Genomic DNA, 18,208 nt, shown 5'->3' on the forward strand with positions numbered 1-18,208 from the left:
AACCAAAGTAAATCTCTCCCATTCGAGACAATAGGGCTATGTAACTTTTTAATTTTCTGAATATGCAATTATCGCAATAGGACTTGAAATTTTAAATAATGAATTACTCAAGCGTTATTAAAGGGAGGGTGAAATGGAAAGTCAAGTGATTTTTTAACGATTCTTCTAAGACCAGTCTGAATAGTGAAACATTCAAGAATAGTCTAGGCCCGTGTGAGCGCTCGATAAGCTACGAAAGCTCTATTGAGCCGAGTACTCGGGGGGGGGTGATGCCCTGCCGCGCCACTTGTAATGTGCACGCAGAAGGGCTGTCGAAGTGGTATGTCACTTGTCGAAGCACATCTTGAGAGATGGCATTAACTTAGTGAACCGGTTATGGGTTTTCATTTGCAATTTTTTTGACACATCTGGGGAAGACTCTAAATATCGGACATAAAGTCAATCGATAGCATTAAAAGGGAGTTCTAAACTGTCCCTATGAATCGTGGAGATCGTAAATTTTTACGTCGCCTAATGCATAAAAAAACTGACTTTTTTTCATACATTTCAGATATGCTGAACAATTTCATAGCTATTATGGGACAATTGCTGTAAGATGCTCATCTATATTTTTCGCTATTTCCTTAGAAAAATTGCATGAGACATAGGGTTATTGCAGGAGACGTGGGAAATGGACAATCAAGCTTTAAAATATATCTTTACCAAGGAGTTTTTGGATCGCACCTTGAATGTCAAGTATGAATTTTAAAAAATATAGTGACTTTCATTGGACAATTTACAATATTTCTTTTTCCCCCGAAGAATTAATTACGAAGACTATAAAATAAGCTACACGGACATTGTCAAAATACACGATTCACCAAGAGAGTTTGACGTATTATACGAAACTTTACAATAGTGAAATAATAAATTAAAATGTTTCCATAATTTAAAAGGATAAACAGGTCATAGTTTTTCCTGTTCAACTTTCATTCTTCGAAAAAGTGATAGGTGTATTTACACCTTCCTCGCCGTTTGAGTTCAGTAGCACCGTCATTGTAACTGGTCCACCTAAAAAAGTAGTCTCAACTACCCTCTCATTTTTAGCCATTAATTTGCAAGTGAGGAATTATTTCCTATTTTATTAGTGTTAATAAAACTTATAATCACAAAATTCCGGTCGTACCCTAAAACTGTATTGAACATTTAAATAGGTGGTTTCGTTAATGGCCACGTCTGTAATTCTAATTTCGGCAATCCTGACATGTCATTGGATTCTAAGGCGTCGATTTCAGATATTGTCTCCGAAGCAAATTATCAAGAAGCTTGTGAATCTAATGTTGAACAACATTTGGAACAACACGTCATTGCTGTGCGCTGAACGTGAGTGAAATCCCAAAACCAAAGAAATATATACAATCACTCGAAACTTCTTGATTTTTCGCAGCGATTCCAAGAATTAAACCGGAAGTAACTGTTCGGTTGATTTCATCAGTTTGGCTGATAAGTGTTACGATCATTTTATTCTTTATGGGATGTTTCTTGAGAACAGAGTTTACCACAGAGACATACGACACCCTCAACTCATTAGAAGACGTAATGAAGTCCAAATTAAAACCCAAAATAATCGAGGGAGGCATGGTTCACGAATATCTTAAGATTTTGGTGAGATTGTCTTGATGAAAGATTGAAAATGGCTCCAAATTGAGCTATATTGATAATATTATAGTCTATCCCTTTGCTGTTTTTACTCTTTCATACTTCTTGGAAAGTTTGCATGAAATAATGCAAAACCAATCATTTTCAGGCTAATGCCGACGAAGTGGTCAATAAGTGGTTCAAAGGTCTGACAGGGGACAATTTCTGTACTCTTATGGAACTATTAAGTTTAGACGGATACATGAATATTCTGTCTGGCGAATCGGTTCTGATCATCAGCAAAACCTATTTGACTTGGTTAATCGGAGAAGTGCTGACGGGAGATGATGAATCGAAAGAATTAATAGCAAGCATGGGAGGACTTTACATTTCGGACGAAATTCACACCGATTATCTGCACATCCTTTTCAACACGTCATTCATAAATGAATACCCGGAAACCCGTGAAATGGGTCAACTAAGGTACGAGTACAACCCCAGATAATAAAAGAAAGTCGTTTAGGTTTTACCAAGTTACATTAGTACCTGTTTTCTAAATAATTGCCATCTTTCCTAGTAATATATGTTGATAAGATATGTTCCATAAGTATGAAACTTCCTATACTTGGTAATGCTAGAGCTTACTGAGAGCTAGTTCGAGAACGACAAGCGAGAATTGACTGCGCTCGGCTCGGCAGTCCATCTTCCTATTTAGACTGTACTAAGTCTTTGACAGTTCCTCACCAGGCATTGCTTTACGAGAATCCATGTTGTTTCCGTAACCAGTGACAAACTTATGGAACATTTCTTATCAACTTATGCTAATACTGATATCATTTCGTTCTGCTTATTACTATTATTATTTTAATTTCAGCGTTATGCCTTTTTTTGAGAACAAGCCATTTGCGTATCTGGACTTTGGTTTCATTCATCCGCTTGATTACGTCACTTGGATGAAACCTCAAGAAAGCGTCTCCGAACTGAACATATCACAAATGACATCACCGTTTTATCTTCTATTTATTCTAGCTGTTGTATCAGCAATACTCACGACACTCGAAATAATATTCTAAATATTCTGCAAGAATTCACCAATGGGAAAACTGAACTTCGTCTTTCGGTGCTAACATTTTGACATGGAATTTAGGCTTTAATTTTTCTTCATTCACATCAACGGTCCTGGGATTCAATTCTGTAAAAAAGAACCCAAACAATTCGGAAAATTATTTGAAAAAGTATATTCTCATCGACTAGAACGTATTTGAGACGATTGTTTTTGGAACAGGTCAAAAGTAATTTCCTAGTACCAACTATATTTTACATTCAAATCCCGGGGTCGAGGTCGGGAAAAGGTCAGGGGTTACCTTACGAACACAATTTAATAGTTACGCGTTCTCTATGAATGTATTTGAACAGCAAGAAATCCAAAAGACAGATCAAAATGGCATTCATAGCGATACCTATTCAAGATAAATAACAAAATCCGGAAGAGCTAAATTACTATATTTTAATATCTTAAATTAATCGAAAAGAATTAATAAATTTATACATTTATCCAAGAACGAATTCAGGATACCATAAGAACGTGGAATGGTAACATTGTCCCCTGGTACCATGAAGTCATACTTCTTTCGAAATCCGTTACCGCCTTCGTCCTAGGTAACGCCTTAAAATCCGTTTTTAGCCCCATCGGTGGGTTATAAATCAGTTAAAGTGGCTAGTATCACATTCAGCTTCTCTGGCCTTAAGCCTTGGCGTTACACGGCGAAGTTTGGGAAATCCGTTGTACTGACTTTGTCCCAGATAAATGAGGCCCTCTAATAAAAAATCTAGATTCTTTATAACCACTCTTTTTAAATATATCAGTTCATCATTAATGATTTTAACAATTTTTTTCTTGACACCGACACCAACACTCCTAGACCTAGGAGACTCCATTTTCCATATTCCCAAAAATAGGCCCCTCCCTCATATTATGAAAAGTATGACTTCATGGCGCCAGCATTGCCTTGTTTCAACGTTCTTATGGTATCCTCAATTTGTTCTTGATTTATCTTAAATTCGTAAAATCCGGAATAGTTTTCCGGTAAAATTTCAATACTTCAACCAAAACCTTGTTTTTAAAACCGTTTTGTATCAAATTTAGATCATATCCTAATTCTTTTTTGACGTATATCGAATTTTCAATCTTCTACGCGGTATATCCGATCTAGATAATCAAAATCGAGTGAAAGCGAAGCCGTCCTTATATGATAACAACAAAAAATAGGCTTAGGGTGACATTCGGAAATATATACGTAACACGGTGCTACTCTATTTACGCCCAGTATAACGCATCACACCCTAAAATCCTTTGTACCAATCGTGTATATAAACCAAAGTAAACTAACGGTTTCATCACAGTTCTCTTTCTCTCTCATAGGATTAATTCCACTTTAAGCTCTCATCTAAAATGTTTACCAAGGTAATGTCCTTATAATCTGTTCAATAACCCCCTTAGTGGGCCCAAGAGGTAATATAAGAATCTTCAAGTAGAAAACTTGGGAAATAAATATAGTTGAAAAAGCACGAGAAGTAAAATCATGGAATAATTTATCTGAAAATATTAAAAAGTTAGTCACTAAGTAAATTTTTCAAAAGTGCACGGGCTCTTAAAACACTTGAAAATGTCTATGGATTAATCAAATTGTTGTAATTATACAAAGTACACAAATTGTAATTTAACATGGCACTCCCTGGTAAACCAGATTTATATGAATGGCAATATCCTGAAATAAAACTATTTATTATTATCAGCTGTGGTAAAATAGGTACAAAGGCTTAGAGACTCAAACGCCAACCTTTCTTGAAATTAAAATACTTAGAAAGGAGAGTTGAAGTTAGAACAGTTCCAAACACATTCCAATTTAGGTTGCAATCATCTCAGCCCTTTTGGGACTCGCCTACTGTGGTAGAATCGCTGGTTCTGGAGCAATTGGAGGATCATCAGGTGGTTTTAGTGAAACTTACAGAAGACAACAAGTAAGTGTTATATTGAATGTTTTATTTGGATGTGAGAAAGTACTTATAGGATCTTTCTATAGCCAAATGGTCTATACGCCTTTGGTTACGACATCGTGGGACAGGAAGGTGCCCAGAACAGTCGCCACGAAACCGGCGGACCAGGACACGCAGCTGGATCTTATCAAATCAGGGACATTGATGGCCGTGCCCGAACTGTTCATTACGTAGCTGACCATCTTGGATTTCGTGCCAGGATTCAAACAAATGAACCAGGAACTGTTCAACACTACGCTGCAGAAGCCGCCTATAATGGTCCTCAACAAGTACCTTCCTTTGGTGGCGTCCAGTCTGGAGGTCATGACGGACAAATAGGGCGATATTAGACGTACAGTACAAAAAAAAAAAACATTGCACTTCTTTAAAATAATTTATTTCTACTGCCAAATTAACTATTACTCAATAGGTATTTTTTGTCTGTCTGGTTACTCGAGTGTAACGTACTATTGTGTGCATAGAAAATTGTTCATGTCACCTTGTTTCCGAAAAAAAAATAAAAAAAGAGTATTTGATGGTATAATTTTTGAAACGTTCATTAAAAAAAAAAAGTTTCGCGTTCATTGGAGCGTTCACACGGTGAAATTCTAAACCAAATTGAAAGTCTGGGAAGAATATTTTAGATTTTTAACAGATATATCTTACATTATACTTTTTAGAAGTTTCCTCTCTAAATTCCACCGGAAATTTATTTTGCGGTAAAATTACGGATATTAATATTCAATCAATTTTTGATTTTTATAAATTTTGTGGTTGCGCATTTATTTGACACTTTAAAAACTTAATTTGGTTAATTTTTATGGATTGCAGTTGATTAAGTAGGTCTTATATAATTCATTGTGGAAAATTTCGATATGTGTGGTCAATTTCATTGTTTCTATTCTTTTTACCATAAGCTGATACCAGGGATAGATTTAATTTTAGAAGTAGGAATGGAGAACGGTTAGTATTTACTTCAGTCCGACTCATAGCCCAGTATAGAGCCCCTCCCTCCAACACGTAACCGAAAGTTTAAATTATATTAATGGCTCACTTAAACTACGTTTTGATGACGTTGCTGGCGGGGACGGCGAAAAATACGTAATTCCTTTCCATCTCTGTCGCTAAGACCCACCTCTTCTTTCATACCCCCCGTCCCGTGGAAGGGGGTCCGGGACTATGGCGCGCGCCCAGATTTCTCTGTTCTCTATTCCTACTTCTAAAATTAAATCTATCCCTGCTGATACTATAACAAAATCTTTTAAAGGAAAGGGTTAGGTAACATAACAGTATGCATTAAAAGAAAGGCATTTTTCTAAATATAAAAGAAAAATATTAAAAAAATTATCTCTTATTAAGAAAATCCCGTCAGCGACCAAGGGGGTACACTTTTTTTCAAACCAAACTTTACAGCACTACCAATGGCTGAAAAGGTGTAGTATCTCATTTTTCGTAGTGTAAAGTTAAGTTGAACTTTCTTCTGTAGGTTTAAATTAATCTTAACCACGCGCCACATTTCATTAAAAGTTTCATTTCAAATCTCGCGTTTAAAGTCACCATTTTATATTCTCAAATTAGGGGTGTTAAGTGTTTAATTTTGATCCCTTACATGTCCTTTCAGTAACCATCTAAAGAGACGGGACCCGCGGTTTGGATGTTTCTCTTCATCCTCCTTGCATCATGAAAGGTAAGACTCGATTTACATACCTCAACTCTACGGAAGCTTTCAGTAGTAATACTCCTCAAGTAAGAAATATGTTAAAGTATTTTTTACGTTTTTTACCTCTCCGAGTGACGTATGTCACGGAGAGGTTCTAATTTCGACTTGTCTGACTGTGTGTCCGTGTGCCTGTGAGTGTGTCTGTCTGTCTGTTGTTACACCCCATGGGACCGCGTTCACAGTTAGCAAATCGGAGCAAATGTGTTCCCAGTTTCCGGACCACATTTACAGTTCCCGGAAATTTGGAAAATTGTATTCCACTTACAATGGCTATTACTCCAATGTCTGGCTATCACCACCAAGTTTTGCCGTTTTCAACTGCGATGAAATTAATTTCATTAAATTGACAGGTGTCCATCATACTTAAATTAACTATAGTTCAAAAACTAGTTTTGTTTCGCAGTCTTTAAAAAACTGCATTTATACACACTCTTTGGCGAAACAAGGACACTTTTTCAAACCCACAAAGGGCCAGAAATTAGAAATTATCATATGTATTGCAATATGAAATTAAGTTCAATCGATATGAGAAACTTGATTTTAATTGCAGTTACAACATTTGTTATGATTCGAAATTTTAGAATGCTGCGGTTCAGAGAAAACAGCTAAAATTCTGCTAAAATCAAGGACAATGATGACTCGAGTTCAAATTGAAGTTTAAAACTCATACAGGGTGTAACAACAACACACACAAAGAACACCTTGTCAGAAATACGACACTGCCACAAATAAGAATGATGGATCTCATTTTAGGGGTAATAATTAAAATGTTAAAAGCTCATTTTGCATTGCCTTAAAGGGGCTCACCGGCGCTGTTGGGGGGAGACCGCCCTTAGTTCAGGGGGAAACACCCAGCTCTTTGGCCATAAGGAATGGCGCCACCGTCGTGGTGGGCAGGTAAGCAATATGCTGACCAACTGTTTGACCCCCCCTCACCCCAACAGCTCCGGCCAGCCCCTTTAATTATTTGACATGGATACGTTTTCACGAGAACAGATTCTACACGATTTCATACACGAGAATCTGAGCTCCCTTTATCTCGAAACGCAGCATTTATACCCCCTTTTATTGTAAAATGTCTAACCATAACAAATGTTTGAACTACGCAATTAAAACCAAATTTCCACTATTACGATGCATAGTTAATGTCATACTTCTGGAACATATCTTATAGACTTACGATGTGGAGAATAAAAAATGTTTGATCTCAATAAATTTTCTGTGTCTATATAAATTGAACACGTTGGACGAAAAAATCCAATTTGGTCTCAAAGATCTTATGAAACCCAAGCTTTCTCAAGGACAATGAAGTCATATCTTTTACGCAAAAACATGCATTTTTTACAAGTTTCCGAGACCAACCTGTGATTACATCAAAATGTTCTGACTGAACAGACACAAACCATAGACGTAATTATTGCTTATAACAACCTTTATCGGTCTGTTAACCTCACAGTCTCTAAATCAAGAATTCAATATGTCGTGAGACGATCAAAAGTCTATGAAACAAAAACTATAAATTTTTTAGAACCACAACGGCGTAGCCATACCAAGCCCGGGTGTCAAGCCCTAAACGTACAATTATCGTTTTCGAAATATAAATAATGCAAGTACACCACAAATATATTAATTTTATACGTAGGAAATAAAGAAAAAAAAATCACATCTTTGAAAATGAAAAACACAATCGAAAAACTATATTTGGGTCAAACCTCCAATAATTCGCACATATCTCTCGTTTTTGGCGAAAGGCCGTAACAAGGATAGGTGACACTACCTCCACACCCTAAAATACTTATATCAATTGTTGTACTACGCCATTCACTGTAATTTACTAAGTGGCCCCCACACATAGACCACTTGGATACGATGTAGTATATAAGGAAATTGAATCTAACGGTAAATCACAGTTCACTCTCTTGTTTCATTCGAGAAACGGATTACTCGGGTTTACTACTAACAACATGATCGCTAAGGTATGATTACAAAGAAATAGTTTGTTTTATTTAAGTACTTCTTAAGCAGTACCTTAACTTCTGTCAATATCATATAGGTTGCCATTCTCGCCGCCCTCATGGGTATGGCTTATTGCGGTATCCATGGTGGATTCAGTAACACTTACAGGAAACAAGAAGTAATTGCGCATTTTGCAATACGCTTTGAAAAACTAACACTTGGTCCATGGACAACATTGCTAACCATTTTAAAACTTTTAGCCCCATGGTCACTATTCTTTTGGCTACGACATTGTTGGACACGATGGTGCCAAGAACAGTCGCCACGAACACGGAGGACCCGGACACGCTGCTGGATCTTACCAGATCCATGACATTGATGGCCGTGCCCGTACCGTTCACTACGTTGGAGACAAGCTCGGATTCCGTGCAAAGATCCACACCAACGAACCTGGAACCGTTCAACATTACGCCGCCGCTGCCGCTTACGCTGGTCCTCATAAGGTTCCTTCTCATGGAGGTGTTCAATTTGGAGGTCATGATGGACAACTCGGTGGTGGTATTGTTGGAGCCGATGCCGGTGGATACTACTAAATTGACGGCCGCATGAACTGTCTGTCCTAAAACCAGAGATTTTAAATATATAATTTATAAATGTAATTGTTCATAATTTATTAGGTCCTTGTCTGCTACGCTTAAAGTTGAAATGTTCTTTCAACTGTAATTAATTTTAATTAGTGTCGTCGCTCTCTACTTTAATTTTTAAATTACTAACCTTCACTTGACTTCTACTTTGATGTTAATACTTATCTCTTGATCTTAATTCTCGTTAACGTTCAAGTATACTTTTTATCGTGACTTTCTAATTACTTTTGCTCAAGTAGATTTGTAATCTTTGTACAAAGAAAAGGGTTTTAGTGATACTTCGAAACTTATCTGCCAAAGAATGAAGGGAATATAAAATAAATTTTTAATTCAATTTCTGAACCAAAATTGTCCACAATCTTTTCATTCTACCTTGAACTGTCAGATACTACGTTTCCTCTTTTGAAACGAGTACAAAGTACCTTAAGCCGAAGTTTCCTACTTATTGCTCTCAGTATAAGCATAAGTTCATAGGATATTTTCCATAAGTTTGTCACTGGTTGCTGAGAGCTTGTCATGAAATGACATAGGTGAAACGTCATAGATTAGAAGCGACGCCTGGTGTGGCGCTGTCAAAAGCTTAGGAGAGACTTAATAGGAAGATGAACTCTGAAACCGCGTGTCATCAATTCTTGTGTCGTACTCGAACTAGTTCTCAGTAATTCTCTAGCATTTCGAAGTGTAGGAAGTTTCATACTTATGGAACATATCTTATAAACATATGATAAAATAATTATATTTTATAAAACATCTTTCAAAAATTCAGTTGCCTTGGAATTTTTTTTTTAGATCTTTTTAATCAAGGCCTACTGAGCATGAGCAGTGCATATTTTGATTTATCAGATGAGCAAAGGTCAGCCGTTGATGCTAAAAAATATGATATTCCCCCTTTTAAGCTAAGAAATCAATCGTAGTTAGGTGATTCTCGAAATGTGGTTGAATTAAGTCATGACATTTTAATAATGTATAATTCGGATAATAGGCCTATATGTTTTACTGGGAAATTAATCTATGAAGTTATCAATCTTCTCTTCTTACATCATTTGTAAAATCAAGGCCTAACGCGGTATTTGGTGAAATGTAACGATGAAGGGTTTCATATAATTGGGTTGTGTTCGAAGTACGACTTAATGCATTCGATTTTGGCAAACAAGGGGGAAAACCACGATTCATATAAAGTGTCTATTTTGGACGCTAATGAGGTTTTCAGAAACTTCGAAACGTAATTAATTAAGCATTTACATCCTTATTATTAAAAATAAATCGCCCAATTTCCGAACGGAAATAAATGTAACAATTAAGAACGTAGGGGTGTTTCATAAAGATCCGTATGAACGATATTAATAACGCTGAAAGTAAAATCATCAGTGTAGTAGATATATAGGTCAGATCCCTTTTTGCGATATTTCTATCGAAACTTAAAACGGAAACATCGGTGGTAGGCTAACCAGTGACACAGTGGGGTCCACACCCCACTAATTACTTCGATATGCTCACGGAACCATGACGCGGACGATTGGACGAATCCAATTTCATACTAAAATCCTCGCAAAATATTTTTGACTGTCGTATATAAATCGGATCAACATGTCCGAAAAATCACAATCGAATCTTGCTTCACCCAAGAAACAATCTTGAAATTTCCTCGAGAAAAAAAAATGATCGCTAAGATTGCAGTCCTCTCGGCCCTTTTGGGTCTCGCCTACTGCGGAATCCATGGTGGATACAGTAACACTTACAGAAAACAAGAGGTAAATGTTCTCCATTATGACTTGTGAAGTACTTGAAGACATTCGGATCTCTAAGTAACTTATTTACAGCCCCATGGACACTACGCTTTCGGATACGATATTACTGGACACGAAGGTGCCAAGAACAGTCGCCACGAACACGGAGGACCAGGACACGCTTCTGGGTCATACCAAATACACGACGTTGACGGACGTCACCGTACTGTTCACTATGTAGGAGATAAGTTGGGTTTCCGTGCAAAGATCCATACCAACGAACCAGGAACCGTTCAACATCGTGCTGCCGCCGCTTCCTACCAAGGACCTCACTCTGTCCCGTCTCACGGAGGTGTCCAATCTGGAGGTCATGATGGCCAGTACGGCGGATATTAGGAATAGTTCTTTAAATTTTTAGGAAAAATGTTTTTAAATTGTTTTCGGTAGAGATGCCAAATTCTGTAAATAGATTAATATCTAGGGCTTTGTATACTATGCACTTATTTTTTCTGTTTTTGCATAAACCTCTGCCAAATATTAAAATAAATGTTTACTGATTAATTACAATGTGGATTAATTTAGTTACAACAACAAATATAATTTTTCTTTTACAACTGCCGAAATGTATATTCGAAATTTTGGAAATTACATATTATAATTTGATCTTATGTTTAAACCATTTAAACGACTTCCTCTTCCTCATTCAATGTATATAATTTAAACACTTCAAGCTATTTCATCGTACTTAAGCCTAAAGTTTTGCTTGAGTGATTTTTAGCGTATCAATGTTTCAAAGAGAAAGTATAGTTAAGGAAACCTTTAAAATTTGCTTGCATCATAGTTTAAATGTGGTTTAGTGTTGAAATTATTCGAGTTGTATTGTATTACAATATATGTAGCTATTACGGAAACAGTTAAATGGAACTATTGTCCCATACAACACTGGTTAATTAGCGCCAAAGTTGTTAAATATAACTCGAGCGGCTTGAACGGTTACTGGCAAAGAAAATTATACAGGGTGTTTCTGATAGTTTTGCCACAAATTAAATGAAAAGTGTCTTGTGTCAGACTGGGTGAAACGTGTCAAGAACATGGGTTCTAAAACATTTAGTTTCGATGGTACAGGTCCCCAAACATTAGCCTCTAAAACAAGTAAGCTGTCACGCTTATCAGAGTGCCCATCTTGTGAAGACAATTTCATTAGCCTTTGCTTTAAGGATTTTAATGAGCCTTTGTCTAGCAGAAGTGTACGTTTATAGGTAAAAGTGTGCCTAAGCTGGCAATGTGAATTAGTTAAAAGTGTAACATCGCAAGAGTTTGAAGTTAATGTTTATTTTCTTCGTACGAAGTTAACGTCTTTATTTGAAGGCATTGTTCACAATGTCCACTCTTGTGCTATTACACTTTGAACTACTTTACATTACCAGCTTAGGTACACTTCTACCTTTAAACGTATGCTTCTGCTAGATAAATACTCATTAACGTTCTTAGATTGAAATTTTCTGTACAAGATTGACACTGTGATATGACTGACTCCACATTTGTACCAATGTTTGGGGTCCCATGTTCTTTGACACTTTTCACTCTGTCTGACCTAAAGATCACATGTCCCTTTAATTTATTGCACATTTATCAGAAACATCTGGTGTACAACTTGAACGTAATCGTGGCCATGGTTCGAGTCCTCTCATTTACTGCACCAGGGGATCAGTAACGTATTAGTTAAGAGAAGAGTTATGTTGAAAGTAAGGTTTAATACTCGTGTAAAAGCAAAGAATCGGTGTGTGTGTGTGTGTCAGGCTAACTAGTATTTCAAATCGCTAAAACCAGACACAAGGAACCAAATACACAATGCTCCTTCTGTCGTGTCTAAAATACCGAGCATTCAAACCCAACCTTGTCCTCTATAAATCGGACCACATTCAAAAAACTCCATTTAAAACTGAATTCGAAATTTAACGCTTCGCCGCGCACCATACAAACCCAGACAAAATGTAGTCCACTTTCATTACAATAATAAATTTTGAACCGCTAATTAAATATTCAAAAAATCTTAAGCGCGACCTTTCTCACCAATTCATTTCTACATTGAAATAGCAAGGTACTTTCTCTTACTACCGTTATTTTCTATAGACAAAGTGAAGGAACTGCCAGTACTGTTTGATGAAAATCGGAACAATAATTTATCACGCTTAAATTTCATATAACCCCATATATGAAACATTCCAATAATATTTAATATCTTGAAATCGATACGTATCATATTTTCTGAAGTATTACAATTCGAAGTTACTAAATGCTGTAATTTATTAGCAGTTACTCTAATCCGATGCATATGATTGTTTAATGACTTGAATTCATACGACTATTTTTAATCCATTAATTTATGATGAAGTGTAAATTTTTGTATTAAATATAAATTATAAAATATATATGAACTATTAAACTATTATCGATCAGTTTTGAAAATTAAATATTTTTAAAAAATTATGAACTATTTAATAGCATTTTCCGCATTATTTCGAAAAATCGTGTAGTCGAACGGATATAGACTTGGATTCTAAAAATAAATGAAAATATTGCATTCTCAGGATCCAGAATTATTCGAAGTTTTAAAACACAGTTGGAAGTAAAAAAGTGACCGTATTTTGGATGACCATTCTAAAGCTATACATATTGTTTCATGTCTGCCATTAATAAAAAGACGTGTTCTTTGGGTAAAACCAGGAGGTAAAACTGAGTAGAACTAGAAAGCGTCAAATACTATAGAGTCCTTAACATTTAGTTACGAGGGTAAGAGTTATGAAACATTTTACCCCTAAATCAAAGGGAATGGTCACACATGCGGACGGAGTAATAGTCTTCAATCTAAGAACGTTATTGAACCTTAATCTAGCAGAAGTGCAATATTAAACGGGTAAAAATGTGCCTACGCTGCTAAAGTAGAGCTAATTGTTCCACATGTGTGCCTATTTTTTTAAGGGCCAATCAATGTTTGGAGCCCATATCTCTGTGAGTAGATGTTGTAGACCACTTGTTCTTTGCCACTTTCCACTCAGTTTGACCATATGAACACACTGTATAAAAAGCAAGCAAGAATCTGAACCTACATTCACTCATGAATAAAATATACCTTTGATAACTTTGATTCAATCTATTTTCGATACTTTTCAAGCAGCTTTTTACTTGAATTATTATGGTCGATGGACCGGTGAAAAAAATATGAAAGTCCCACATTCCACCCATATATCTACACCACCAAAATATTATAATTACTCCACGACTTGATACACATTTAAGGTCAAGTGAAAAAACGGTACAATTATTTCGGAAATCGATAGTTTTGACAAGCCCCTTTACCCCCACCCCTCTTATTTGAGGCTTTATGGGTGATACCGGTTGGTAACAGTTGAGATAAATATTTGTAAATCAATATCTGTGAACAATCAAAACGCTAGGGTACCTTCGACCATATATAAGGACACTCAATTGTATCGGAAAGTCATTCTAATTCTTCCACTTCGAAGGAACTTAACAATCCACAAAATGATCGCTAAGGTAAGGGGCTTGGCTTCTTATAGAGGTTTTGGTTTGCTTTTTCAAAAGGTTTTTTCAAATATTTAAAGCGGTTCTCGAGTCATAGGTGTTGCTCGTGTTACATTGAGTTACATTTTAAGTTCTTCTTAACTTAGGTGGGCTTGAAACTGGAAATTGTAGTATTTTGCTGTATTGAATTTGGTTCAGGCTTAGTTAGATTTTAGGTAAAATTTGAGACCATTAAGTAGCAATGAAAGCGTTGTGAGTAGCTCGTAATCTAGACTATAGCTTCCACCTAGGATCCCAAAAATACTGGGTCCAATATTAAGATCCTAGCTGTCAAGAAATTAATTATTCGATTGACTTAAACATGGCACATAATTAGTTAAAAGATTACCAATCGGTGGCAAAGGAGATAATTCACCTTTCTCATAACCTTCATTTGTAATTTCTCATAATTGAAATGATCGGTACTTAGGTTGCCATTCTCGCCGCCCTTTTGGGAGTCGCTTACTGCGGCATCGTCGGAGGTGGTTTCAGTAACACCTACAGGAAACAAGGAGTAATATATTTTAGCGTTGTTTGCATGTACTTTAATTCTTTGTGGCAAGTACTTATGGCCCAAATACATTAGCCCATCGGTAACTACGCTTTCGGATACGATATCGTTGGACACGATGGTGCCAAGAACAGTCGCCACGAACAAGGAGGACCAGGACACGCTATTGGATCTTACCAAATCCACGATATTGATGGACGTGCCCGTACCGTCAGCTACGTCGCTGATAAATTGGGATTCCGTGCCAAGATCTTGACCAACGAACCTGGAACCGTCCAACACTACGCCGCTGCCGCTGCTTACGGTGGTCCCCAAGCCGTCCCATCCATCGGTGGTGTCCAATCTGGAGGACACGATGGTCAAATTGGAAGCTATTACTAAATTGATTTGGTTAAAATGAATGGACTGTTTTAAATTGGTTGTACATAATTTTAAACCTATTTAGGCGTTAATGTTATTTATTTATTGTTTGTGTGTTTAAATTAACGATGGTTGTAGGCCGTATTTTAATTTCTTTTCTTGTTGAGTTATGTATTGGGTTCCTTTGACACAATATGGGTCTACACTTATTGTATTTTAAAAGGCATCGTTCTCCTTACGGCTTCCTTTGAAACTCTTAGGTCTTTAAAATACTGTAATTCTTTCTTTAATCTGTATCTAGTTTTATAAATTTTCAACTATTAACTATCCATAGATTTACTAGTCCCACTATTTTCGTGTTTCAATTGCTGTACTTCAAACTCCCTTAGCTATTCTTTGTATTAAGCTTACCTATCTTTTAATCTGAATAAATTATGTTGCGTGTGCGATAAACTACATCTTGTTTTACAGTAATTTGCATAATTTAAGAACGTTTAGCATTGACATAACTTCCGGTTTGATATTTTTCTCTTTAATCGTGAAACATAATACGTAATCAATTTCGGAGTTGTTTTTAATTTTCCGCATAAATGCGTAAATTAATTGGACCGGGAAATTGTGCCTCCGTAAAAGCATGGGTCCGATTGACCTTAAGAAATTCATTATCTAAACCTATTTGGTTCGGCTTCGTTAATTATTTTCCGTGTTTTTTGTTTTGCTTCTAAATAATTGACAATTTGGTTTTAGAGTGAAAGTGGAATTTTAAGATTAGGCCTAGCTCTCCTCGAGTGAAAGTTGTTTCAAGAATGAGAAACTCGTTTATTTCGGATATTTTCTGGGAGATGTCTTAAACTCGTTTTATCCGAGATATTACGGATATTTTCTTAAATGTTCGCGATTTTCAAGAGCCAAAATAAGTTTCTAGTGACATCTGAAGCTAAACAGGCACACTTTAAAATTTCAATTTATGATTTTAATTTTTTTGTAAATTGATTTAAATAATTAAAATAATCATATGAAAATATCTGCATAAATATTAGTTGGGAAAGTCGACTTTTTATGGTGTCATACACTGTGACGTTTTTCATAGCAAAAGAATAAAGCTGGTAACCTTATGATTCGAGTATTGAATTTCATTTATACGTATTTTCATACACGTGGTATTTTTCATATTAGTTTAAACGCTATAATTAAGTGTTAAGCAAAAAGGCGCAATTCGTCAAACGCATTCACAGAAGCTATGGGAACTAATATTGATTTAGGACTCCATCAGTTAAATGGCTGTCCATAGCATGCGTGCATCATAAAATGGTCCTAAATGCTTTGGTTAAAATATTCAATGTTTATATCAAAAGCCATTTATTTAAACATTCGCTATCTTCGTTAGAAGATTTGAAAATCTCTGTGACTTTTGCCACTTTTCGCTAACCGTCAAAAATAATTTTGATTGACCAATTTTGCAACTTTTATTTGTAGAAAGTCAGAATGTTGTTTTGCTAAAAATAACTTAAATAAATATATTAGTGATAGATATTACATGGGATACAAACAGCTAAAAGAATTCATTGTGCTCCCATATACCCCTGGGAATTCCAGCGTCTGTGCCAATCCTGTGCTTATTTTAGTCATATCAGGGATAGATAGACTTTTTTAAGACGGAATGGGCAACAGGGTTATTCGGGTGCGCGTCCTAGTCCACGACCCCCTTACCCGTGACGGAGGGGTATGAAAGAAGAGGCGGGTCTTATTTTCGTTATGGCGTTGTATGTATATCCGGGTCAAGTAAACGTCGTCTGCCCGTCGTCTGCCCATTCGTCTGCCAAGTTGGAATGGGCTCGGATTATAATTTTTGAAATAACATTGTTTAAAAATGGAAGTTACACAAGACATAGGGCTTGCAACTGAAAAAAAAACGGGGAAGACCCAAGAAAATTAAAAGTGAGTTAGAATTGAGTAAAAGTCTTCATAGATATTACAGCACGAACAGGTTTTAACCAAACACTAAGCTCACAAAACTCCTGACCATTCACTAAGCCTTGGTTAACTTCATCAAATTCGTTTACAAAATCATGAGGATAGTAGAAATGATTGGCTTAAGAAAGAATTAGCGAACACTTTTCACCTTTACAGATGTACTCCAAATCCAAAACACCGGCACCAAATTCACTAACAACCTTCTTAATTGCTATTAAAAACAATTCCCGAATAATTACCTGGACCCTCGCATTTAGACGACTCCATTTTGATTCCCTGTGAAGACGCTTATCTGTACAACCATAGCCCACTCGATCCGCGCTCTATAGCTATAGCGCGAGCAGCTTGCGTCGTGACGCGCGTGATCGAGTGGGCTATGGTACAACGCAATAGGGGTCGTAGTCATAGCGACAGAGTTAAACAGGAATTACGTATTTTTGGCCCTCCCCGTCAGCAACGTCACCAATACGTAGTTTTTGTGAGCCAATGAGATAATTTAATTTTTTGGTTACGTGTTGAAGGAAGGGACTATATACTCGTCTATGAGTCGGACTGAAGTAAAGGCCAAACATTGTTTATTCCGTCTTAAAAAAGTCTATCTATCCCTGGTCATATTATAATAATTCAATAAATTTCAGCAAATTTATTAATAGTTCCAACGATACTCAACTATTTGCGAAGTGCAATCTCGGGTTACTAATATGATCTTGAAAATTGTTGAAAAAATTGCACAATTCGCTGTTTAGTAATTTGACCTTACAAATGCATTTTCTTAATACAATCTGTAGACCATAAACCTAATTTCTAAACATTTTTTAAATTCAAATTCATTAAATTACTTAACTTCGCCTTCCTAGAAAGCCTCAATTATTCCGAGTAATTACCTCTCCCTCTTTACAAGCTTACACTTTATTGCAAATCGCGTAAATCCTTTCAAATAAAAAAAATTTCACTTTTGCGCCTTTAAAAGCGTAATTTGAACGACGGAAGCTTTCAATTGAGCATTACGAAAGCGCGGTAATCAACACGCAGTCATGCGTATCTGAAGTTTTAAACAAATGAAAATCGCCGTTACCAT

At 36.2% G+C, this 18,208-nt stretch overlaps 5 protein-coding genes across 5 annotated transcripts; all 5 read left to right on the plus strand.

Annotated features, from left to right (window-relative positions):
- Positions 1-437: 437 nt before the first annotated feature.
- On the plus strand, positions 438-3,575 carry LOC149702807 (uncharacterized). The gene is made up of 8 exons (XM_089866714.1): positions 438-590; positions 659-735; positions 802-874; positions 936-1,100; positions 1,194-1,362; positions 1,427-1,644; positions 1,787-2,100; positions 2,492-3,575. The coding sequence occupies exons 2-8, from the start codon at positions 671-673 to the stop codon at positions 2,688-2,690; spliced, it is 1,203 nt and encodes a 400-aa protein (XP_089722840.1). The 5' UTR covers positions 438-590; positions 659-670; the 3' UTR covers positions 2,691-3,575.
- A 494-nt stretch (positions 3,576-4,069) lies between these two features.
- On the plus strand, positions 4,070-5,173 carry LOC149702808 (cuticle protein 10.9-like). The gene is made up of 3 exons (XM_089867150.1): positions 4,070-4,081; positions 4,528-4,638; positions 4,701-5,173. The coding sequence occupies exons 1-3, from the start codon at positions 4,070-4,072 to the stop codon at positions 5,001-5,003; spliced, it is 426 nt and encodes a 141-aa protein (XP_089723276.1). The 3' UTR covers positions 5,004-5,173.
- Positions 5,174-8,030: 2,857 nt separating this feature from the next.
- Positions 8,031-9,350, plus strand: LOC149702809 (adult-specific rigid cuticular protein 15.7-like). The gene is made up of 3 exons (XM_089866734.1): positions 8,031-8,349; positions 8,427-8,507; positions 8,590-9,350. The coding sequence occupies exons 1-3, from the start codon at positions 8,338-8,340 to the stop codon at positions 8,920-8,922; spliced, it is 426 nt and encodes a 141-aa protein (XP_089722860.1). The 5' UTR covers positions 8,031-8,337; the 3' UTR covers positions 8,923-9,350.
- A 1,251-nt stretch (positions 9,351-10,601) lies between these two features.
- Positions 10,602-11,212, plus strand: LOC149702810 (cuticle protein 10.9-like). The gene is made up of 2 exons (XM_089866741.1): positions 10,602-10,724; positions 10,794-11,212. The coding sequence occupies exons 1-2, from the start codon at positions 10,632-10,634 to the stop codon at positions 11,094-11,096; spliced, it is 396 nt and encodes a 131-aa protein (XP_089722867.1). The 5' UTR covers positions 10,602-10,631; the 3' UTR covers positions 11,097-11,212.
- Positions 11,213-14,114: 2,902 nt separating this feature from the next.
- On the plus strand, positions 14,115-15,612 carry LOC149702811 (adult-specific rigid cuticular protein 15.7-like). The gene is made up of 3 exons (XM_089866738.1): positions 14,115-14,258; positions 14,716-14,799; positions 14,872-15,612. Exons 1-3 carry the CDS (start codon positions 14,247-14,249, stop codon positions 15,175-15,177), a joined length of 402 nt encoding a protein of 133 aa, XP_089722864.1. The 5' UTR covers positions 14,115-14,246; the 3' UTR covers positions 15,178-15,612.
- The last annotated feature ends 2,596 nt before the right edge of the window (positions 15,613-18,208 follow it).

Source organism: Phalangium opilio, unplaced genomic scaffold (genome assembly GCF_054372755.1).
Source record: "Phalangium opilio isolate 3A_F unplaced genomic scaffold, DU_Popi_V2 ptg000017l_1, whole genome shotgun sequence".
NCBI classification, from domain to species: domain Eukaryota; kingdom Metazoa; phylum Arthropoda; class Arachnida; order Opiliones; family Phalangiidae; genus Phalangium; species Phalangium opilio.